Genomic DNA, 26710 nt, shown 5'->3' with positions numbered 1-26710 from the left:
TTGTAATCTACTGCTCCACAGCCACATGCCAGGTCCCATGCTGCTATCCTCTTTACTTATGTCATCAGGAGCTGGTTGTCCCTTCTTGGTACTTGAAGCCAACACCCTGATGATGCGTGCAGGTCATCCTCAGTCCAGTCGTAGGTCCACCTTCTACCAGCGCAGGTTCACCCTCCTCAGCCGCCAGCAAGCAGGGGTTGTGTGACGAAATCGCTGCTCTCCACAGCCCCTGCTTGCTGGCTGGCTGCCGGAGAAAGATTCGTCCCTCACGGCTCCCTCTCTCCCTGATGTCACTTCCTCCCACTACAGCCACGGAGGAGAGAAACAGGGGAGGGAGAGTCCAGGGACAGGAAACAGTGCCACCCGGCGTCCGCCGCAAGATATGCTAGTATGCGGCATTGTACCGTTTGAATGGTGTGCCGGGCGGGATGTGGGCACAGACCCGGGCACATGATTGCAAACCCATACTGCCCGGGTGAAACCCGTACGGGTGGCAACCCTAGCCTAGCTCCATGTAGCAAATCTATTGCAGTATATGTTCATTTCACACTTCCTATTTGTGGATTCATGGTACCTGTCAGTTGCTCCTGGAGGTAACTACATTTTGTATACAGTCAGTAGCCAGAAACATGGAAACTCCTTCTGAGTGATGCCTTTAGCTCTCTGACACACACACACACTCCACTAGAGTCCTTTAACTGTGATTTTCAAAGTTGTTTTCATCATGGCCCCACTTTGTTGTTCTAAAATGTAACTTGGGCCCTCATCTATTTTCTACATTATATGATTTAAATTTAAACTTTGGAATAAGTAGTTTTAAAGGCCCACTCCAGGGAAATTAAATGCAGTGGGTCCGCCTCTGCACTGCAGTGGTTAACTGCTCATTTATGCCTGTTTCACTTATCTGATCCTGGTTTCCCCATATGTTGGGGCTCCCCTCTTTTCCCTCTCCAACCTTGCTGTGGACTGTCCTATGGTATCCCCATGTCCAATGCTATGGAGCCTGCATTGTACTTGATGATGTTAGAGGTCCTTAGACCACTGAAGCGAAGGGGAGAAGAGGCAGCAGAGGCCAGTCTAGCAGTCTGGGGGGGAGCCAGGCGCTTATGAATAAATATTGTGATATAAGTAAAGGTAAAGTCATCGAGGGGCGATATATTTCCCCACGCTTTCTATCCTATGTACAGGATTAGCAGAACCCAGACCGGGTTTTCGGGCTGATTTGGGGTCTGAATAATCCAGCTCGAGTTTTGTGTCTCACCTGGATTGTTAATTGCCTAATGATTGCTTATCCAGGTGAGATAAAAGGAAAAGGCTGAAGCATAATGTTGATCTGCCCTGGGACTCAAACAGCATTCTGAGAGAGCTACAAGGTGGACGGTTGTAAGTAAAAGGTTGCTGAAAGTACTTTTGTTTTGTGAGGTGGCTGAGATAAGCTCACCCCCTGGTAGAGAGGAAACCTGCCTGTTTAGTCAGAGCCTGGATGGCAAGGTGTTAAAACAATCAGGTCCGAACAATCTCGGATTCAAAGAAAGACTTTATTACTTGTACGAGGTGACAAGACATCAGATATCTACGCCAGTCTATGGATGCTATCCGATGGTTCTAACCCATGTAACCTGTGCAATAGGGCTGCATATACATGAGTTAGCCTGCCAGAAAAACATCCACGTCTTGTCTAACTAACATAAAGCTTGCATAAGTTAATAAAGCCTGGGCTGTGGAAAGTCCCTTATCAGAAGTAATTTTTATTGGATCCCTCCACAGCCCTTAGTATAATTGTAACGCCTCTGCATAGTACAGAGGCGTTACAATTTGTTCCTGATATTTTGCTAGCCTAAGCATTCTAGCACATGATTATACAAGTAAACTTAGAGAGGTAATTTTTCCTCTGACATCTCCCCCCTTTTTATACTTTTATAATAATGAAAGGAATGTGCATCGGGATCATTCCTGTATGCTTTCGGAATGTCCGTCATAGTATCCTCACACGGATGAGATGGCATCATAATTGTCTTTATCTTCTTGCTGGAGTGGAGAGTAGTCTTTTTCTTTACAGTACATTACCTTGGTAAGTGAAGTGTCAATTAATTTTTGTAGTAGTCCTCGTATGCAGGGGATTCAGCAGCAACCACGAAGAATCAGGACTGAAGCCGCCATGCATATTGATATCAGTACGTTTTTTGCCAGATCCGCCCATTTCCCGAACCATTTCTCAAATAGTCCACTTATGGGATTCTCTACACTAGAGTTTTCTGCCAATTCTTCAGATAAGGCTTGCAGGCCATGCAGTGCTTTAGTCACACTACCATCCGGAGCCGGTGTTGTTTGGAATAAATGTGCAGCAGAAGGGGCCGAACATTTTGCATACCCCACCCCGTTCTGCAAGCAACATATCCAATGCAATGCGATTATGCCACGCTGTCAGAGAGGTGGTGTCCAGTTGCTCTGCCAAGCCTTTAACGGCGTCTCTGGTATAGTTGACGAATCTCTGCTGTTTGTAGTAGATGTAGTTGATCCAGTCGACGTTCTTCTTAGGTTGTACCCAAATAAAGATGGACGTAAATCCGGCCGCTACTTGGTCTTGGGCCTTGAACTCGTCTGGAACTCCTCTGGGTATACCGATGGAATCCAGGTAAACCCTGTTGTCGAAAGATCCATGGGGGGCACTTCTTTTTGGTCTCCGATACTTCTTCCTTGGGATGTATGGCATGCCTTCATCACCTAGTGGGATGAGAAAAAAAGGGGAGAGGAGGTGTACCAGAGTACAATCTCCTCTCTATTTAGGGGGAAGTCTTGATCTCAATTTCATATCTCCACATAACCACTAGAGGTCTGACGGTTGTTGCTTTTGCTCTAAAAACCACTTGCTCTGGTATGGCTCAGGAGGTGAGTTTACAACTTGGTTACAAAATGAGTTGGGCAAAAGCTTGAACTGTGTCCCGTCCTCTAGAGAGCTGCGTAAACAGGTGAAATTACCGGGGGTCGCCGTGATCGAGGGGAGTAGGCCCTTGATTCTGGCAATGGTGTATGCTTCCCTTTCTGCCATGCATTCTTTACCCGTAATATTCTCTGAAAACTATTTTATAAGACAGGTGAGATTAGTTTCTTCCTCAAACACAGGTACTGTGGCAAGCTGGGGTCGAGCTTTGGAACAGGCTATACAATTACCTTGTTTTTGTACTTCCTGCACCGTCCATCTGACCCATTCCGTGACGTAACCGGACAGATCAGTGCTCCACCAAACTACCTTCCAATCTGAACATGGGATCTGGGCACAAATATTTCTCATATTTGCTAACAGTCTTTGGCCAATTACCTTTTCCACATGGGACTGTTTCACACACATCGAATTGGATGATGGTGGTCACTCCTTCCTGTACCTTCAGGGTTATTGTTTGGTCTGCGCCTGTCTTAGTTAGTTCTCTTTTTGTCCTATGGAGATTTGTCAGGGATAGGGTCAGCCAGGTGTTTTTTGTGATTAGGCCTATGATAATTGCTACTGACAGAATTCTGCCTGAATTCTGACAGAATTCTGGTTCTAATAACCATCTTACCCTGTGTTCTTTTATCATCCCTATGGATCTTTTTCCCAGGGTTGATTTCTTCAACAGGTTTGAGACGGGTGGTCCCTAGTGGGTTCACCCCCCTTTGTAACCGGACTTTTTCTGGTTAGGATCCTATGGATGCTCCCTCTTCTGACCCTAAGCCTCTTGCTTTCTTACAATGTGTCAAATGTACCCACGGGATTCTCAGCTATTTTAACTGCAGTAGGTGTGGATAATACAAACTTTCTTTTGATTAGTTCACAAAGCCATAAGCTGTGAACACTCCTTCAATTATCTTTACCATCCCTCCTCTTGAGACATGGCTTTGCCCATGGCTCAATAATGCTGCATATCTAAATAGTGATTTGGGGAGGATTGGTTTACATTCTACACTAGTGTATATTTCTTGTATTTGTGTGGCCCCTTTCTTTTCCCATACCTCTTTTTCTTGTACTGGTGCTTGATTTTGCATTTCCTTCATCCATTCTTTGGTGAGAATTTGTGATGTTTTTTCTTTTTCTATATTACAGACCTGTACAGTTTCTGCTGTCTGGCTATTTTATCTGCGTATGCATTACCCATTGTGATATAATCTGTGCCAGTTTTGTGAGCAGCGCATTTGCAGATAGCGAGAGCTTGTGGTTTTTACACACTGTCAAGTAATGTCAATATGAGCTCTCTATGTGTAATTGGTTTCCCTGTGGATGTGACCATGCCCCTATTTTTCCATTGTTGTGCAAAGATATGTACCGTGGAGAATGCGTATTGGCTATCCGTGTGGATGGTTACTCGTTTGCCTTTCATGAGTTCACAAGCCCGTGTGAGCGCCACCAATTCTGCCTGTTGGGCGGAAAAGTGGCAGGGCAATTTCCTTGTTTCTAAAACGTATGTCCCTGTTACCACAGCGTATGCAACCATGTTTTCCCCTTTTATGTCTTTCCTGCATGACCCGTCAACAAAAAGTGTAATTTCTGCATTGGGTAGTGGTATGTCTGTCAAATCCTTTCTTGGTAAAACCCGTTCTTCTATTTCAGCCATGCAGTCATGGGGACTACCTTCTGTGGTGGGTGTAGGTATCAATGTAGCTGGGTTTAATGTGGTGCACCTTTCTATTATCACATGGCTTTGTCCCAATAGTGTGGTCATACATGAGAGGTGTCTCGTGGGCGACAAATAGGATATCTTGTCTTGTAACAGGATTATGCTAACATAGTGTGGTACTTGCAACGTGAGGGGGTGGAACAAAACCACTGAGGCTGAAGATTTTATTGCCAATGAGGCTGCTACCACGGATTGCACAAAGTGGCCACGGGGTAAATTTTTGAGGAATAGTATGCTATCGGTCTTTTCTTATCACCATGGAATTGGAACAGTACTGACACCATGTATCCTTCTAGGCAGTCTACTGCCTGGAAGAACATTTTCTTATAATTTGGCAGGCCCAGTGCGGCGGATCCCACAATGAGTTGTTTTCTTTGGGAAAATTATGTCTCTGCCTCCGTGTTCCAGTGAACCTGGTCGCTAGCCGCCATGGGTTGTTGAAATATCAACGAAGTAAGCGGGGCCACCAGGGTAGCATAGTTTGCAATCCATAGCTGGTATATAGTTGGTAATTCCCAAGAAAGACATCATCTCCTTCTTTGTTCGAGGTTTGGGCGCTTGCAATATGGTTCTCTTTCTTTCCTCATCTAGCAACCTTCCCTTCTGGCTAAGGGTGTAGCCTAAATATTTAACCTCAGGTTTCCAGAGCTGTAACTTGTCTTTGCTTACTTTGTGCCCTTGGTCTGCCAGAAACTGCAATAGTTGTAGAGTATCATGCTTGCACTTTTCCATACTGGGTGCAGCTATTAGGATATCGTCAACATACAGCAGTATCTGGCTTCCTTCGTTGGGAGTGAATCTTGACAGATTCCCCGACATTTCTTGGGAGAAAATCGTGGGGCTTTCACAGAATCCCTGTGGTAGTCTAGTGTAGGTGTACTTTTTCTGTCTGTAGGTGAAGGAGAACCGGAACTGGCTATCGTGGTGAAGGGGAATAGAAAAGAATGCATTGCTCAAGTCTATGACTGAGAATACCTTGTTCTGTGGTGTCAGATCATTTAACAATGTGTAAAGATCCGGCACCACAGGGGCTATCTTTTAAGCCTGGACGACTTGCATAGACTTCATCCATTACCTGGAGGCAGTCATGGGCTAGAGGCTCTTGTGAGGTGGGGAGCAGGGTGGCTGGGTTTAGGGTTTTTACAGTCTCTAAATGAATCCGGGGGTTTTCACACAGCATGGCTTGGTATTTGACCACTAAGAGGGCTTTGATGGCTCGCAAGCAGGGTGGCCAACCTTGAGCTACAGTGTCCAGCTGTTTTGAGAGGTATGCTACAGGGCGTTGCCACAATCCCATGTACTGCATCAAAACTCCTACTTCTATTCCCCGCTTTTCACTGGCTTACAGGTAAAAGGACTTCTGATTGTCTGGTAAGTCCAGAGCAGGGGCCTGCATCAAGGCAGTCTTAGTGTCTCGGAAGGCTGGGTCTGTTAACTTTATTCCCTGTGGCTCCAACAACAGTAATTGATTTGTCAAAGATAGGGGCCATTGGTCGGGTCACTACTGAATGTTGAGCCCCAGTATCTACAATAAAATCACTCCTGTGGCCCCCTATTGTGGCAGTGACCATGGGCTCCCAGGGGCCTAATAGAAAGAAGCCCGGTCGGCCCCAGTACAGATTGTCATCTGGATACAGAGTCTGTCCGTCCCACAAAATCTGCATACAAGTCTTCCTGTGGGCCTCTCATATCGTCCGTTCTGGACCTGATCTTCCCATGATTCCCTTCTCATAGGGTCCAGTCCCTGTCTCCCGGGGCCTCTTTGGGGACAATCTCTCCTCTAGTGTCCCTCACTCTCGCAATATGCACATTGATTTCTCCCCAATTTTGACACATAATCTCCCTCCCTTATGGGTCTCTATTGCAGTGTTCTCTGCTTTCATAAATCTTCTGACAGCACAGCTGCCAGCAAATCACTTCCCTTTTTCTAAGTTTCTAGCAGTAGTGTGAAACCTTCCCGTCTCAGTTCTTAGACTGACTAAAAAAAAAAAAAAAACAGTATTGGTTATCAGTCTCCCATAGAACCCGAGGTCGGTATGCTCGACATCCCCCGTCTACAGAGTGGGGCGTCAGGGCTTGTCCCTCTACATAAGAAGGGGGCTGTTCATGTTTCTGTGAGACTGGACCGACATTGAAGTTTGTCAATAGTCTCTCAGTCAAATGTTCCCTGTGGGGGCCACCACGTTCCATAGCGGGGACAGTCTTTCACACATAGACTTTCCAGTCTCCTGTGGCTGAGTTTCAGTTCACAGCCTTTACAAAATCCCATCCTGAAGTTATTTATCAAACATTCTAAGGGAATTGAGACTGGCTGGTTCCCACCCATTTATAGTGATCCAATTTTGGCTCAAATCCAAACTTTTCTTTCCATATCTTTAAGTACTCTTATCTAAGTTATACATATCTAATACATCCTGTGTCATATTGTCACAATTTGTCTTCTTACACATATTGATACAAGTACATAATATACAAGTGATACAAGTACATAATCTACTACATCCTGAGCCCATGGTTTCTTGATTATCGTGATTTTATCGGAGATTGGTAAAGTCTTCTCACACTGACTCTATACTCTGTCTTAAGTGAAATTTATTCAAGTTTTCTTAAACCGTTCGATGGAATTACTTCAGATCTCGAAGCTGTCCTGGACTCAGTGGGTACCACAAAACTTCTTCTGAAGACCACCTAGTAGGTTCAACTTGAACACTTTTCCACAATGTCTGTTCCCGGGACCTGTAGTGCTCGACTGTCTGCGGAGGACGCCCCCCACACGTCTTGCCAAAACACAGGGCTTGTCTGCTCAGGCTTCCTGACCACAGACTTCAACAGACTTCTTTAATAAAACTTAACATGTACATAATTCAAAGGTTATCATTCAAAGTTAATTACCTTGTCCCTTTAAAGAGAGATTGCTCGTCCTGGCGCCAATTCTTCGGAATCCATCACCCGTGCCGAACCCCTGGTCCTAGACTGGCTTCTTTTGGCATCAATTCAGATGGAGGTCTTTTCAAAGGTCTTGGAATCTCACGTTAGGTGATGATTCCCCGTACGGTATCAGTCTTCAGATGGGGGTCCGGTCACCAGGATATTGGATTCCGGCTCGAAGGACCAATTTGTTAAAACAATCAGGTCCGAACAATCTCGGATTCAAAGAAAGACTTTATTACTCGTACGAGGAAACAAGACATCAGATATCTACATCGGTCTATGGATGCTATCTGATGGTTCTAACCCATGTAACCCGTGCAATAGGGCTGCATATACTTTAGTTAGCCTGTCAGAAAAACATCCACGTCTTGTCTAACTAACATAAAGCTTGCATCAGTTAATAAAGCACATGCGCCAAACGAAAGAGAACAGAAGTTGATGAGTGAATACTGGCTCCTTGCAAAGCATCCCTCTCTGTGCACTGGGAGTGTCATGGACCATTCCAGTAAAGATGCTAGAGCTGTCCACATGACCCACACTGCAAATGCAGTCTGCCAACCTCCTGATACATATCATAGGTCCCCTGCAGATCATTCGTAAACATGAAGATGTGTATAGTGACAATTAATGTTCCAAACATCCCATGGGCCCCTATTTACCCCAAGCCTCCCCATCTAATGTGAACTGGCCCGATATCAAATGTCACGCCCTGAGCCTTCGTGATATGGTTTCCACACCTCTAAAAGGTCATCCATGCCCCCAAACAACCGTAAAGGCTTTTGGATCCCTGGCAATGCACAACTGCGCTACAGAACCCGCTGCAGAATTAAGAGCACACTACACCATGCACCCATAATGCATGACCAGCACCCTGCGTGTAATCAATCAAATCAAAGTGCACGTGTCAGAAATAATCACCCCAAATCGTAAAGTTGTATCATAAACATGTTTATGAGAAAATATAAAATTATTGCAACTCTGTGCAATAAATAATAAACCAAATTAAAACAAAGGGCAACATGACAAGTCTCATCACAAAATGACCGTCCGCACCTACAACCTATGAATCTCCTCCAGCATATCATTTAGGGACCTCCGCATCTCTAACATGAGTTGGGACATGTCCTCCAGGATCCCACAGCAGCGCATGACGACTGCGGAGAGTCGCCCCACAGGGATCCTGTCCGTGCCTGGAGATGCACTGTAATTTAATGAGCATGTGAGAAGTATAATGAGAATATGTATGCCATGTTCAATGCCATATGTAATTTACAAGAACAGTACATACCAGAAGAAGCACTGGCAGATGGGGCATCATCCTGCTCCTCACCTCCCACATCTACATCATGCACTATAATGGAAAGATGAGATGCATAGACGTATGAGAAAATGTAGGCCATGATGCATGCCATGTGACAGATATGGAACAGTACGTACCAGAAGAAGCACTGGCAGATGGGGCATCATCCTGCTCCTCACCTCCCACATCTACATCATGCACTATAATGGAAAGATGAGACACATAGATGTATGATAATATGTTGGCCATGATGCATGCCGTGTGACAGATACGGAACAGTACATACCAGAAGAAGAGCTGGAACATGGGACCACAACACGTAAGGATCCTCAATATCCATTGTGCCCGTAATTGTCTGTGGCTGTGTGTCCCCAGATCTGTCCTTGCTACTTAGTGTAGCAGCCTTCCTGCCCTTCCCTCCTATAACAACAAGCAGTGGCATGCATTGTGAAGAATATCTACTGTATATGGTTAACATGCATGTACACCATCCATGCCATGCCACAGGTCAACATATTAGTCAGCCATATGACGCATGATAATGTGTGTTTGACAAGTACCCTGTCACACTACTAGTCATGATCATTGCATGGCCTGCAATGCCAATGCCTCTACCCCTGCAAAACATGTGTGCATGTACATTCTTCTTTCCCCAAAAAATTACTTATGTGAATGATCCTGTGGATCCGGTGCAACTGGTCCCTCTCATGGATCTTAAGATCACACCACCTCTTCCGTAGCTGATCCTTGGACCGACACACCCTGAATTTCTCCTGTAAGGTAGCAATGACCCTCTCCAGGATCCTGTTCTTCCTCACATTTTTCTGCTCATACTGCCGACTTTTGCTGTCATAGTCGTCCCTCTCAAGGATCCTTACCAGCTCCACCATTTCGTCCAGGGTCATGGATGAGGCCATTTTGCTTTTTCTAGTTGTGCTTGCCTGTGCTGAGGCCTGGTGTTGGGAAGTGGATGGCTTCTCCATGGTTTCCCCTGCTCAAGATCTTCCCTGTGATCCCTGTTTCGACTGGACATGTGTATGACAGGGCGTGGCCTATCAGCACCCACACGGACCTACGATTGTTTTTTCGTGCATGCGACGTCGGCTGTAGATCGTACCCGCCTGTCGTCACCATGTACGTTATTTTTGGATGCACGAGCGATGGGACATGATTGAATTAATGACTATATATATTGTGGAAGGTGCAGCCACACCCTGGGACATGTGCATGTTGGGCAGTGTATATGTTGTAGTGATTTTTATTATGTCTTTTCTCAAGCACAGCACCAAACTCATGAAGCAGGCTCCGCACATGTATATCCATATACCTTCATGCAGTTGGCGTTTCTGTGGATGTACCCCACACAGGCCTGGCAATATTTGCGACCCCAGTGTCGGGTATCTATGAAAGTCCCAGATTGATGCATTAATGTACACCTCATGAGCAGGACCATGAAACAATTGGATGACGTGTGTGTTAATAGTTCTGCCTGCCATGCTGAAATGGTGTTCCAATGTGTTGTGTAATGAAGAGCACTCCGGGAGCCAGCTCTGACAAGATGCATTGCCACGGGCATATACATATGTAAACAATGAGGTGAATTCAAGTGGCCACACATACACCCAACGCATATCTTGTCCTCCTGTATACCCTGCGTTCCAGGCCAGGCATCTCACATGTGGCATGTGAATGAGCGGACGTGTAGATGGACTTGAAATGGACATGTGTGGAATCACAGTATGAATGTACTTGATCTTTCATGGCCATAGATTGAAAATCAGACTGTTTGTCTTTGCATATTGACGATGCCTGTGGCACATGTAGGTAGTGATGTTTTGTAGAGCATGTGACTTAACCAACCTCTTTTGGATATCAGATATGATTTTTGTCATGGGTGACAGATTCAAGAACCCTGATTACTTGCACAGTTCATTGCACTGTACATGCAGTTGCCGCGTTTATGGAGAGCCCCCAGCATGATGCTGGGGGCATATGGTATGTTGGCAGAATTGGTGGAAACCGTCTATTCCCTGTTGGATGTTAAATATGTGAAACATGAAATCGGGAATCCACATAGAGTGTCCCGCAAGGAGGAGAACAAGGTTCATGCCTCCCTAAAGTCATGTGCTGCTGTGGATGATATCTATACCACCAGGCTTTGGTACTCTGAGAGCCTTCGCTTGCCAGATGATGACGAGGAACCCCGGCAGTCCATTCATACCCTGCGGCTTCCAAATACTCAATCCCCTGATGACTCCTCTGCCAGTGAAGACTTGGCACATGAGACCCCTGCCGTTACCCAGATGACATTTTTGATACACTAATCACATGCTGTAAAGCCAACACATACAGTATATGAAAGGTTTAAAAGGCAAACAGATGTGACATGCTTGTGAAGGAAAATCTTTTTATTTGTGCACATAGATAGGTACATAGGGTGTGAGGTGGCAAAATCTCGGATTTGTCTCAGGCACTGTCAGGAAACTGCTATTGAAGCTTGACAACGGGACATGGCACACTACATTCTGTTTTGCCATTCAATAGCACCACGGCCCATAAAGTGGTCCACATATGCCTGTCTATTTTTGCAGGCTGATAAAGTGGGCAACCGAGGATGCATGGCTCCTATGCTATCAAGAGCAATTCCTCCATTCCCCTGGATGCATAATCCCACTCACGACGTCCTCATTATCCAATATGTTTGCTGGCATGTAGGACGTCGTCTGCTGTCTCAGGAAATTGCATAGGGTAAAGCAGCAATAGACAATGCAGTCGATCTTCAAAAGGGACAGGTTGATAGCGGTGTGGAGGATCCTGAACTGATTTGACATAATCCCGAACACATTCTCCACCACTTGACGGGCACGGGATAGCCGGTAGTTGAATATGCGCTGCTCAGGAGACAGACCTCTGAGAGGAAACGGTTTGAAGATGTGTTCCCCCAGGGCAAAGGCATCATGCCAGGATCACATAGTTCAGCCCCTCTGTGTTCTCTTCATTTGGAGTAAGGTTCAACGTACCATTCAGGAGCTGTGCGTTGAACTCAGTGCGCTCCATGACACCACCATCGGAGTGACGGTCCTTCCGCCCAATATCCACATAAATGAACTCATACCTGGCGTTCACTACAGCTGATAGGATGATGCTGAAGTAGCCCTTATAGTTAAAATACTATGAGGCCGAGTTGGCAGGGGGTGTGATGCGGACATATTTTCCATCAATAGCTCCTCCACAGTTTGGAAAATTCCAGATGTTGTGGAACTGTATTCCGATCCTTTTCCACTCCTCTGCATCTGTGGGGAACTGAAGATGACACTATGTTAGCAATCATATAACACATACAGTATGAACGATATTCTGTTGATATTGCTGTTTTTCATATTGCCATCAACAGGAGAGTGTGCTTTTGGTAGAGCCAGGAGAAGCTGAAACAGGACCCTCTACAGCCCCAGCTCCATCCAGGAGGGAACAGAAGAGGCCCAACACAGATCGGGTAGTTTTCCACACACTTCGGCTTGACAAAAAAGACGAGATCTTCGAAACAGGTTGCTGTCTTAACTCCTGTGACGCTCTTGCTGTATGCCCGCGAGCAGCGTGTCCTCCTCCACTCTTTGCTCCCCTGACACACTGCTCGTTGTCTCAGGCGAAAGCTCGAGCCCTCGAACGTTGGGGTCTGCTTACCCATCTCCGGTCCCCTTGGCTCTCACGCCTGCACTGACCATGTGGATCCGGCTGCTGACACCATAATAGAAGGCAGCCGCAATACTGCCATCTCAATCCCTCTGACACTCTTGCCGGGTATCCGCGAGCAGTGTGTCCTCCCCCACTCACTGCTCCCCCGACACACCGCCCAGTACCTCGGGCGAAAGCTCGTGCCCTCGAGCTCCAGGGTTCACTCACCTGCCTCTGGTCCCCTTAGCTCTCACGCCTGCGCTGATTTTCTGCATCTGGCTGCTGACAACGTAGTATTAGGCAGCCGCAACATTAACACACGCTGTCCGGGCTGTCCTCCCTAGTCCCGGCCGTGTGTGGCTGCCCGCACTCACCCCTGTCCTCCGCTATTGTCAGGAACGTAGGCTGTTCCGAGGTCTGAGACCAGAGCGGGGACGGCCGCGCCATCAGCGTCTCGTTGCAAGAGCAGGACTTGTGACCAACCACCGGACCTCTGGACCTCTCGATCCACCACTCAGGAATCCCCCTGCAGCAAGGAGACAGCTGCACTTCCCCTGCCTGGACTTCCAACTTAAACAGCAAGTATCTTTACAACATACTGTATACAGGGGAAGTGTTGATGCTGCCACCTAGTGGGGAATTCATTCATCTCATCTCCTATTCTGTTTAACATCAGTGCCAATAGTGTTGCATAGCCATATAGTTGTTGGTGCTTCATGATACTTATATTGGGCATAGTGAAGTAACTAGCTCTTCCATCAATCTGCTGCACTATATACTCTGGACTCACATCCCCTATCCATATTAGTGTTACCTGAGGTTTGGCCTCATAGTGAAGTAACTGAGGAGTGAACTACAAAACCCAACACAGCCCCAATGCTGTACAATTGAGGCCGTGCATATACAACGTATCCACTTAAACTACTCCCACGATAAATGGTGTATCATCCGCATCCCTCCTCATTTTGATCAGGTAAGATTTGGAAATGAGACAGAGTAGCTGTTTGGCTGCAGTGCAAATCTGCTCCAGATTTTGGCTGCTACTGTTTTGATGAATCAATACCATTGATGCATCTTCACTGCTGTGAAGATGCACAGGATGGACCACAACCAGCACATCATGTGTAAGGGGTTCCGACTTCACTCCCTGAGTTAAAGTGTGACCGTGAACCTCCCACCTGAACCATTTCCAATTACCTCCGCAGCTGAGATCCTACACACATCACACATCATTGAGCTTGGAGGAATCGTTACAGCTATCAGTGTGTCCTCACTCCACTGTGGGCTCCACTGACACACCGCTCGTTGTCCCAGGCGAAGGCTCGTGCCCTCGAGTTGCGTGGTCTGCCTGCCTACCTCCTGCATCCGGGCTCTCATGCCCGCACTGACTCACTGTCTTCCCCGGTCCTGAGGGTGTGTGCCAGCCCGCACAAATCCTTGTCCTCCCACACATCTGTTCACTCGCAGAACCGAGCACTGAAACCCCCCAGCCCACCAGTAAGAGATCTCACTGGCCACACACCTCCAGCCTTAGGGGGTTTAACCCTTCAGAAGCTCGGAATATTACTGAAAATACTGACCCCTCTTCTCGTCACTGGGGTTACACCATTACAGCATTCCCTGCAACAAGCTTAGGGCAATCACTGCAGCACTCCAGGTTGCTACCAACTTAGTATGACTAAATACCTGGACATCACTCCTTCCCCTTCTAATTGAACCCATCTACCTGGAGTGCCACCCGACCACAACACCTAGGATTCCAAGAAAATCACCCCAACCATCGTCGATGAAATCGTGTCACCACTTCATGGTGAGTTGATATTTACCACACATTTGACCATCGTATTTTTGATTTCTCCTTATTTTTTCACCATTTTTGTATCCTGTTCAGATTGCTTCTGCCATCCCTTGGTTAACACGATTACAGCCACCCCTGGAGTTGTCCCAGCCACCACACATATCGCATTTGGTCCACACCCCACGTAGACCCACAATTCCTGACAGGTCACCTCTTGGTGGTAGCGCTTCCCTCCATCATTTTTTCTGTTCTCTTCAACAGATCGTGGCATCAATGCTTTTCTCAGCCAGGCGTCTGCAGCATTGACGCAGCGCCCGGATGAGAGCACTATGGGGGGAATTGATCAAAACTGGAGCAGAGATAATCTGGAGCAGTTGCCCATGGCAAACAATCCGCATCCCTCCTCATTTTGATCAGGTAAGATTTGGAAATGAGACAGAGTAGCTGTTTGGCTGCAGTGCAAATCTGCTCCAGATTTTGGCTGCTACTGTTTTGATGAATCAATACCATTGTTTTTAACATTGGCTGCTGTGAAGATGCACAGGATGGACCACAACCAGCACAATTACGCACGCGCTAGGGTGCTGGCAATGACGCAAATGGGATGGACATGGCAGATAGGGCAACATACCCACGTGGCAGGATTTCTGGAACATCCACTGCCACCTTATCAGATGCCACAGCACCACGTGGGGACCCGTGATGTGGGTATCCAATCTCAAAAGCTATACACCCTGACACCACACCCTGCCACACCACACACTACAGCAACAGACAATGATCTACCACACCATGGTGCAACAACAACACCCACCCACACCTGCCCAGCATATGCATCGCCAGCAGTGCTGTGGTGCTGGCTCATCATGGGACATGGACAACCAGACCAGTGCTGAACTCCTGGTCTATCATACACCAACCTGTGATATTTATTTTAGTCTAAATCTATATTTCATGATAGATGTTAAGTGATTATCTTTTCTCTTTATCTTGGTTATGTGTCAGGGTTAGGATGTCCCGATACTGAAACTAGTATCAGTATCGGGGCCGATACAGGGCATTTTCACAAGTACTTGTACTGAAAATGCCCCGATACATATTGCCGATACCGGGGCTTTAATTTTTAAAATAGTTCCAGGCTGCCTAGAGGTACCGCGCTAGTTGGGGTCCTCTGGGCCGGCCGAGCAGCTAAACGAGCACCTTACAGAAGCTCCTCCCACAGCACGGCCACGAGAGCGACGGGGGATGACACTCTCGCACAGCGTCATGGCGGTATGTCCTGGCTCTGCTCCTGTCATGTCGATCCATGTTATTTGCTGATGTGATGTGTTTGGTAGGCATTGTTTGTCGCTCTGTGACATCTCTGGGTCGGCTTGTCTCGCTTATTCTAGATGACTGTTTTTCTCTGTGTCCTTCAGCCACGCTGCCAACTGTGCGCTTTGTCTCCCTTTAGCGGGCGAATCTTGCTATCCCGCTAACCTGGTTTCCCATTTCAGCAGCCAGTGTAGACAGTGTGGGACTCCCAATGTCACCCTGAGCTGGTTGGCGGGGGGTGTTTGGACTTTAATACAGAGAAGGGTTGCAAGTAGTTACAATTCTCCCCAGCTAACCTGAATAGGTTAAAATTTAACCTATTCAAGTTAGCATGGATGAATTGTAACTATTTCTGCAATGTACTGGAAGTGTGTACTATGGATCATTTAATGGTTCAATGATCCATAGTACACAATACACACTTCCAGTACACTGCAATACAATTCTTCCCTGCTAACTTGAATAGGTTACATTTTAACCTATTCAGGTGAGCTGGGGAGAATTGTAACTATTTCTGCAGTGTACTGCAAGTTTGTACTGTATACTATGGATCATTTGATGTAAGCTATTCAAGTTAGCGGGGGAGAATTATAACTCTTTAAATGACCAGGTTGCAGAAATAGAGTAACAAGTCTCCCCTGCTTCTTCCAATCTGTCCCACTTCCCCCAACTAAACTTGAAATTATACTGTATTGCTGATCTGAAGGAATGACTGAGAGATTAGATAGAATGTAGTAAATTTTATGAACATGCTCCGCAAGAAAGTGCGCTAAATTCATTAGTCTGTATTGTTTTAGAAACAAATGTCACGTGTCCCTTTAAGAAAAGTATTGGTAATTGGTATCGGCAAGTACATGAGGGACAGTACTTGTACTTGGTCTTGAAAAAGTAGTATCGGGAAATCCCTAGTCAGGGTGAAGCCTGTTATGTTTTTCGATATGTGCTGATCATGATTATAAATGGAGATTTACCTTGAAATAGTCATCAGGACTATTTCAGGACTTGGACTATTGCAGCACAGGTTGCGGGGATGAAGCCTCCCAGGGCCTGGGCTGAGATCCCAGTCGAGAACATCAGGTCCTCTAGGCTTCTGCCTGTGGCCAGGAACCGCAGGGTGGCTAACAGCCTTTGATCTGGGGGTATAGCTTTGCGGAGCACAGTATCCTCCTTCCTGATATATGAGGTCACCAGATCTAGCAGGTTGTTGTATGTGGGTTCGGACATCCGCATATAGTTGCGAAAGTCATCGGGATTGTTTTCTCTCAATTCTTGAAGGAGTGACACTTGTGAGTATTGGTCTCTTTTTTGTAGCCAATTCTTAGCTTACTGCTAGCCCTTCGTTGCTGGAGTTGGCAAATGGCCCCAAGACCTAACATTATTATGGCAATTGTCTGACCTCTCTCTGCATCCTTGCTTCAGGACTGCCCACGAAGAGTGGGATGAACGCTCTTTGCTTTTAAGGATGGGCTTCGGAAGCATGGATCGAACAATTCCGCCCACTGCATGAGGTCAAGTGATCACTTCTGTCTTACGGACTTTGCCGTTGGTTTGATGTGTTTTCGTAGGTGTAAGGGCAGCTTTACACAGACTGGAGCCCTAGGCTAGAAAATGAACCTATTGCTCAGGCATAGTGTGGTAGTGTCCATTCATTTCTGAGATGTACACAGCTCTGCTAGAGACTAGAGTTTCGAGAACTGACTTTACTCAAATAATTCAGCTAAATATTTTTCTGCCCCATCCTTTGCATAGATGGTGAAGGAGAAGCAGCAGGCCTATGAGCTTATCTCTCTTTCACTCCTCTCTCTCTTCCTGTGTTAATACACAAGCATTGCAGCACATCTGATTGACTCCTTGGGGTGCTTTTCCCAGTCTGAGTTGTGCTGTACAAGCACTGCAAGAGGCTGATACCAAGACAGATTTCTCTAGTTTCTTTTAAATACACTTGATTTTTCAATGAACCTATATCTGCATGAATTCATGTTTTTTATGTTTTTATCTGCCTGGAGTTCAACTTTAATCAAGTTAATATTTCCAGTATATTGTATATCTAATGTAAAGGAAGAAACAACAATTTTAATTGAAATATAAATTAAAAAAGCCTTCTTGTCCAAAGAAGATTAAATTGTTTTCTGTAACTGTTGTAAGTTAGTACTCCAAAACTAATGTACTACTTCTAGTTTGCCAAAAGTTACAATAAGCGTTTTTGTTACAAGACTAGTTGTGTATATTTTATTGATGTGTTTCATCGTGATGGATTTTATACAAATGATAGTTATCTGTGGAAGCTTGCTTTCTATAACTGTAGGATGAATCATAAATAGACATTCATTAACAATTAATTTTCATACAGACCTTTATTAACAATAGATGCCTTTTCTTTGCTTACTTTATCCCCCTTGTTAGTACAGTCATTTATATTTAATAAGTAACAGTTTGGCACTGTTTTCTTAGATATTTAGATATGACCCTGCTATAGTTCTGTCATTATTGTATGTTTCTTGTAAATGTGTTGGATACAGTTCTCAACAAGACTACATTTATTTTTGTTTAAAGTGTACTTGTGTGGTATTGTGTAAAAGAGAATGTATTCCTACTTGTGAGGGTTTTGGTAAATTGTAAAGGGGTATCATTAAATGTGCACTGTGGTCAGAATTGAAAATGAAGCTGCCTATACACTGAGCGAATTTTGGCATGTACTTGATGCAACAGTCAAAATTTGCTCAATGGGTTGCCTTCTCTACCGGCTCCCACCCAATAATTTTTTGATTGGAAAAATTGGAGGAGCCAAATGGAAGGTTGTAGGACAAGCAGTGCCTGCATTAAGTTAGATGCAGGTATTGTTCAGGTATTTTGATAGCTGGGGGGCCTCCCCCTCTCCTCCTGGCTAATCATAAAGCAAGCTGCCCAAAGCTCCAATTTATGATTGTGATTTGTGAGCCAGAAGGAGAGTGGGATGGAGATGTGACCACAGCACTTAGGTCTAGGAGACCTGCAGCACTACAGACAAATGGGCATGGAAGTTCAACGGGAGCTGGACTTCCACCTGCATGTATACCTGATAAGAGAAGAAGGCAGTACTGAATATGCAGGTGTTTTTTTTTTCTTCTTAGAAAAGACACTGTATAACTTTAATAAGATTATTGTGCCCAGAATTGGGCTTTAAACTGAAAACATAGAATTCTTTTTTGTGTCCATTCTGTTTGAAGATTGTTGGAGGTTAGTGGGAGCCATGCTGTTTCCATATGCACACCATCACTGGCAAGCTACGGAGGAGGATAAGTTATCACACAGGGCTCCTATTTCTTTTAATTCTTATACATCCAGGCTGCTGCATGCATATATTGCTTGTTTTGCGCTGCAGCCCCAAAAAGGATCCTGAGCAGTTATTGGCTTTTTCAGATGTCAGTATTTACATACTACTAGGCAAATTAGACCATGTGATTTACTGCGCAAGAACCAAGCACTTCATTTTGGGTTGCCGGGGGGAGCATGCAATGCCCTAGCAGAGAACAGTTGTGATATTCCTAAGTTATGTTAGAGGAGAGTGGCTCCCATAGGTGACACTACAGCTGGGGCATTTGCACCGGGTCTCCTGCTTGGTGGTCTAGGGCTGGCAAGACTCTTAAATATATGCTGGCATTGTTAGGTGGTATCATATCCAGGCCACTGCTGCGTTTTGCTCTGATAACTAAACACAAGCTTCTACCACTGACCACCAACATTTGGGGGGCCACTGACATCTAACATTTAAGGGGGAACTTACACTTGACTCCTGCACTTTGCAAGCAGTGCTGTGCATATGTCCTGACCACTGCTTTCTATATGCTGTGTTATACCTTGTATATTCCTCCAAACTGCACTGTACACACTATATTGTATGATGCATTCGCCTGATTACTGCACTCTATAATCAGTGTTGTACATTACAAAGTCTGCAGTTTTAATTATTATTAGACTTTATTAGACAGACCTGAATGGCAGTTGAGGCTTTCTTTATGTGGATTATAAAGTGTTACCAAAACAGCATTGTAGCTAAAACCTAGATCACACTATCATATATTTGTATTTAATTGCTACCTGTAAATAAATACATATATTTATTTTGGATTGGTAATCCTTGATAATAAGCAGCAAACAGGGGAACATAACAGAGTTACGCCAGAACAATATTATTATATAAAATACCAATCCCCAGGGTTTCAACAAAACTATTCAAAAAATGGATTGTCCCCTAATTATAGAAATCCCTTACTCGGAGCTGGTTCAGTAAACAGGTAGAAAATATATAATTAATCAAAATGAATTTTAATCGTAGAAAAACAAACTTGAACAATACATCCACAACAAAACATTTAAAATCAATTAAAAAACTTCCCTTGGGTAAACAGTCGTTAAAGAAACATAGGTGATCTGCAGGCCAACTGGTGTGGCATAAAGTAGTTAGAGCAGATACATACAATGTATTACATATGCGGATACAATGTATCCCAAGTTACTCACAGCTCATGTAGCTCAGGGAGCTCGGGGAGAGACAGTCCTGCTCGAATCCCACAGCGCTGAATGATTTTTCGCTTCAATAAGCGTATCCGGTAGTGGTGGTTGGGATCCAGAGATAGGGATATATTAGCTGGGTCAGTGCGGAGACGGAGTCCAACTGCATCGGAACCTATACCAATCCAGCAGAGATTGAGGAAAAACGACCGGACGACTGTTTGTAGTATTCACGCAGCCTGTGGATCCAAAGTTGCACCTGGAACTTCTTACCGTGGAGACTCCTGCATCTACCTTTCCTGCTGTTCACTGTGCGGCCGCACATGTATATTGTAGTGCTTCCGGGATACCTCTCAAATTTGAAATCCAAGCCCGCGGGCTAGAGAGAGTCCCAAGCAGGGGGAAAGGGAAGGGCGCTTACATTTTTTAGCCCTACTAATATATCCCTATCTCTGGATCCCAACCACCACTACCGGATACGCTTATTGAAGCGAAAAACCATTCAGCGCTGTGGGATTCGAGCAGGACTGTCTCTCCCCGAGCTCCCTGAGCTACATGAGCTGTGAGTAACTTGGGATACATTGTATCCGCATATGTAATACATTGTATGTATCTGCTCTAACTACTTTATGCCACACCAGTTGGCCTGCAGATCACCTATGTTTCTTTAACGACTGTTCACCCAAGGGAAGTTTTTTAATTGATTTTAAATGTTTTGTTGTGGATGTATTGTTCAAGTTTGTTTTTCTACGATTTAAAATTAATTTTGATTAATGATATATTTTCTACCTGTTTACGGAACCAGCTCCGAGTAAGGGATTTCTATAATTAGGGGACAATCCATTTTTTGAATAATCCTTGATAATAAGCTCTGCTGTCTCATAGTTGAGGCTTATTTTGATTGTTGGATTTGAAGGATATTTCTAGCTACAGAACACACTCAATTGAATGATTTGGAAGTCATTGGCACACATGGCTCCTAAGTTTTCAAAGACTGAAAGTACCAATTACTAATTTCACCTGCTGGTAAAATGTCTTACTGCAGCATGTCCACCAGTTAAAAAAAAGATGTTACATTGTAGGAGGTTCAGATGCTCAGTTGTAGTTCATACAGCAGCCTTAGTCAGAGTGGTGATACAAGGAAGTGCAAACTCACAGGGCTGAGTAAAATTATGTCCATGCATTGAGAAAGTACATTTACATTGTGGGGAAGTAAGTTTACAAACTTCTAGATCAATATGGTTATTAGGAGTGGGATAGAAATTCGATATAGATATGCATATTTATTTTTAGTGATTCGTCTATGCCACTGGATCACAACCAATGGTATGTGTACTCTAGGACGTTCTAATGGGCTCAGGGGGTACTCTCACTTGTTAAAGTAGTATTAACGCCATACATCTTTTTTTCAATAATGAATCCAGATTAGACAAATATATATTGACCAGAAAAGTATTTCTTTAACTTTTTGTCCAAGCACTTAGTCATCATGTTTTCACACAGCTGGCTTCACCTCTCAGCTCTGCTTCCCTGAACTTCCTGTCCAGACCAAGATCACAAGGGACAGAGCAGTCTCCATTAAATACCAATATGCCATATTTATTTTTTTCGATTACAAAATAATGAAAATATGTTTATGGGATACAGCACCTTCTCCTCATGTTATATCATTTTATTCACAATCAAACAGAAAATAATAAGACTACTCACATGTGTGAAGTATATTCAAGCAATGAATAACAAAATCAGGGCCGACTAACACTAAATGGCTGACGTGTTTCAGGGCAATTTCCCCTTCTTCAGAGCTTCACATGTGAGTAGTCTTATTATCTCCTGTTTGAGTGTGAATAAAACAATATAACACAAACGCTGTTGCCTCTGTTTTTTTGTGTTTGCTTTGCATTTTAATATAAGTTATGATCATAATAAACAAAAAAGAAATCTACAAAACCTCTATACATTCCCTGTAAGAGATTAAGGGGTGCTGTTAATAAACTTGCTCATTTTAGGGGTCACATGAGACACAGTAGTCCACACCAAGGAGTTCATAATAAGCAGCTGGTTTAATTAGGCCATACCTGCTTCAATTAAGTTAGAAAACACTGCTCTATGTTACCATAATGTAAGATCCATATAAGTTGCTATGAGTTTCTGAAATACTACAGAGATAGCACATGTACTGTTTCTGTTAGTGCACCACAATGCATTGCATTGGGGCACCATTCAGAGTGCAACAGCTGGTTTAATGCTGGTGTCATGTTTCTGTGTGATGCAGTACCATACACAGGAACATGCCTTGTATTGCAGTAATGTACCCATTACCACAACGCAGTAGTGTGAATGGGCCCTAATACTATTTTATCACTCGCATAAGTAGACCAGAAGATTGCAAAGGACCTTATATTGCCATATTGTTATCTTTGGGAGCTTGAAACATTCACTCCTGCTTTCGTTTTCCTTAGATTGCTTGATGCACTAGAGGATTATTCTTCACAGACAGCAAGCAACTATTTACCTGATTCAGAGTGTCCAGGGGGCTTACAGACCACACAGCAAGCAGTCTGCAGATATGACCTGGATGAAGTGGATACATGCTGGTTAGAACTTGTTAACAAAGAGTTCAAAAAGATGGGTATGTATAGATCAAGGCAGCACTATTTATGTGCTGTACCTGTACTTATTAAACCACACTCATAATGATCCTACATTTAACATGCCTATTTGAAAACAGAAAAGTATGTGATCACTGTAGCTAAAAGAAAAGTTTATATACATATTTTTCCAGTAAATACTGTACTTATTATAACAAATATTGCATAGCAAACCTTTGTTCTGTTCTTTTCTAAGAAAAATATATTCTTAAGCAGAGCTGTAATGATGCACAGTCATATGCATGACCTAAAGAAAACTTTACAATTCAGCAATTCACCCTTACTCCATGTTCTAATTTTTATACAGAATAGATCTGTATCTCATTTCAAATTTTTTTTAAATCAAAATCACTAATGAACAAGCAGAGTAATAAAAGACAGTTTCCAAGGGTGTAACATACAATTGTATCAGATATCCGTTTGTCCACAGACCGCAGGAAACGAAGATACAGTATAATACTTTGTCAGTGAAGCCAGGGGCGAATTCTGGATGGCCCAAGATAGGGGTCATGGGGGATGGGAAATAGGAGAGACCACACATCGCGTAGTATTTGCAAACCACTAGTATGGTAGGGCCAGCAAGGGGATGTTGAAGTAGAAGGGTAAGAACTCGATTTTAACCAGGGAGCTCCCCAAAGAGGAAAATCCAAGCTCTTCTGTTCTATGTGGACCGAAAGCTTGACTCCATAATGTCTGCAACAGTCCACCACCAGTGCCAAGTGAGTGGCAATATGTTATAAGTATGGGTCCAGAAAACCAATGCCGCTAGGTGATTTACCTTGCCAAATAAACTGGATAAAGGCTAATCAAATAGAACGTAGATAATTCCGGGGCAAACATATAGGCAATGTTTTGAAAAGATACAATAAGTGGCGCATTACATTCATTTTCAAGACATTGCGACGGCCAAACCATGAAATAGTCAATGTTTTCCATTGTTGTAATTCCGTGTGCAAAGAACACAAAAACGGGAGAAAATTCAGTGTGAATATATATAACAAGATCAGCTGGAATAAAAGTACCCAGATAACGTATGGCCTGAGTTGCCCATCCAAAGGTGAAATTAGATTGGAGTAATCAAAAAAGCGGGGTAGGCAGAGACATCGCTTCTGATTTTTGTAGGTTAACTTTAAAGTTGGAAAGGGAGTCAAAAGCCTGCAACTCCGATAGTAGACTTGGTAAGGATGTGTGTGGGTTAGTTATGTAGAAAAGGAGGCCATCGGCATATGCCGCTAGTTTGTGGTGTGTGTCCCCCAATCGAAGCACCTGCATATCCGGATTCTTCCGCACATGACATAGAAATAGCTCTAGGGTAAGCAGGATGCATTTGAATATGACGAAAACAGATAAAGACGCACTGACTGCTCTCAAAAATGACAATACAGTCATCATAAAACCAGCTGATCAAGGTGGAACTATTGTCATCATGAACTACTTGGAATATAAGCAAGGTATGCTGACTATGCTGGCTGATTCTTCCAGCTATAGTGCAGCAACGCATGATCACATGCGTAAAATTCTAGCAGAACTGCGTGTGATTATCGATATTGGCAAGATGAACGGATGGCTTGATGATGCTACGGCTGAATTCCTTTATAATGGCCACCCACATACTCCTGTCCTCTAAGATCCACAAGGGCACTAACCCGCTTATGTTTCGGCCTATTGTTTCGGTATCCGGATCTGTTGCACAACCTTTGGCACAATTTATTGATCATTTCCTCCAACCACTCGTGAAGGAGCTACCAGCATATATTAAGGGCACCGATGATTTCCTGAATAAGCTGAGAGACTTTGGGACCCTTGAAACTTGTTCACATTTGAAAATAATGTGTTTAAACAGATACGTGGCACTGCAATGCCCCTTCATTTGCCAATCTCTTTGTTGTTTTTTTGGAAGAATGCTTTGTTTATCAATCTGCATTATTTAAGATGCATGTCCAATTATGGGTTCGATACATTGATGACATCTTTCTGATTTGGTCTGGTGACAATCAATTGTTCAATGATTTTGTATCATTCTTGAACAGTCTATTCCCAGAGATATTATTCAATCCTGTGGTGTCTGACCATAGTATCTCTTTCCTTGATGTACTAATTACTGTTGTTGACAACAGATTTATTACCTCGGTCTATATAAAACCCACTGACAGGAACACACTTCTTCATTACGATAGTGCCCACACATGACACCTGCTTGATAACCTGCCAATCTCACAGTTCCTACGCGTCATGTGTATCTGTTCTGATCAGACTACTCGTGACCAACAGATTTCCAAGATGCATGACAAGTTCACTGAGAGGGGTTATACCACGGCAATCGTCGATGCCGCACTCAGGTTGCTCCGTAACACACAATGGGGGTGATTTACTAACCTAAACGCACGCACTAGGTGCGTGTGATTTTTACACAGCAAAACGTATTTATCAACCAAAAAGTCTCTAAAAGCATATTTCCACTAATGCCATATATGGAAAAATCATGCACATGATGCATATATAATGCTGCTTCACAGTTTAGACAAAAATGGTTAGCTCATGCATTTACATTCCTGCATTCATCAACGCAAGCAACACAATGTAGAGCTAATTTACACAACATCCCCTTGCAATTCATGCAGGGCTTTGCACAACACACCTGCTGGGTGTGTACACACTACAAAGGTGTCTAGATTCCACCAATAGATCATGCTGGGAGGGAACACACTACAGAGGTGTATACTTGTTCATGGCGTGTTTATAAGGTTAGTAAATCAACCCCAATGTCTCAAAAAGAATCCCTTTTGTACAAACGTTTTCTGAGGCCTTTAGTAACATCAAAAGGATGACTTTTAAAAATCTTAACATCCTACAGGCTCATAATGGTCTCACTTCCACCATCAAGAATAGACCACTGAATGTATACAAGCGTGCTAACACTCTCAGAAATGCTCTAGTACAGGCAGATCCAAGAGCCAAATATCAAACTTCATCATACACATTTTCAACCAAGACAGGTTGTTACAAGTGTTACAATTGTAACATATGTAATTCTTTGATTTGTGGCGAATCATTTACACATCCACGCAAGTGTAATGTGTATCATATACGTGGTTTTTTGACATGTAACACTGACTATTGCATCTACATTTTGAAATGCCCATGCTCAGTAACCTTCGCTTGTCCTGCTTTCTTGACGACAGATGATCCTTTGCCCTATAATATCGACAGCCAATCTCTTTTTCGTTACAACAACTCCATCTGTACTGTTTTTTTTAACCATCCTTATAGTAGGTTGCCCATGCATTGGCAACAGTTCTATTAGTTTTATACTATTCTCTGATCTTGTTTGTTCACCCACTCAAAAATTCCCCTCCTTTTTACTATCCTCATTGGTGTCTTCTACATTGGCTTGAAACTACATTAACACATGCGTGTTATGTGTTAAATAATGTTTAATAATCTTACTTCTGGCATTTATACCAATAATCTCTTAGATACTCATTTATTATTTTTTGTTATTAGCCTTGCCGTGTGTTTTGACACCAATATGATCAGCTATAGTCGGTTATGCGGTCTTTTTCCATGCATTGGACAATTATTTGTCGAGTTTCTTTTACTATGTTAATTTAGGTTTATCCTATACTTTTACTGTTTTGTCTTTTTTTCCTGACTTTTTGTACTGTTCCAGTATTCCCCCTTTTGTTAGGGTTCAAGTGTCTTTATATGTTGCAATCTGATATGTTTTCAGCCGGTCACGATCTATGTGCACATTGCAGCGTCTATGGTTACCTAGGTTACATATCAGGTGTCTGCATACTAGAGCCCAAGATGGCCGTGCGTTCCACCCGCTCTGTATGTTGGACCACGCCTCGCACATGCCCAGTATCCACCCTGATCCCTGTTGGGCAGTAACCTTGTCCCA

At 43.9% G+C, this 26710-nt stretch overlaps 1 protein-coding gene across 1 annotated transcript in view; it reads left to right on the top strand.

Annotated features, from left to right (window-relative positions):
* Nucleotides 1-26710, top strand: part of LOC108798368 (protein Jade-2-like) — a 253509-nt gene that overhangs the window by 174206 nt on the left and 52593 nt on the right. The window contains 1 exon segment of the mRNA XM_018570113.1: nt 22656-22787. Coding sequence (XP_018425615.1) covers nt 22656-22787 — 132 coding nt within the window.

This window comes from Nanorana parkeri, unplaced genomic scaffold (assembly GCF_000935625.1).
Source record: "Nanorana parkeri isolate BGI_ZX_2015 unplaced genomic scaffold, ASM93562v1 scaffold1456, whole genome shotgun sequence".
Taxonomy (NCBI): domain Eukaryota; kingdom Metazoa; phylum Chordata; class Amphibia; order Anura; family Dicroglossidae; genus Nanorana; species Nanorana parkeri.
The sequence above is the reverse complement of the archived record's forward strand: the minus strand, read 5'-3'. Positions and strand labels throughout refer to the sequence as shown.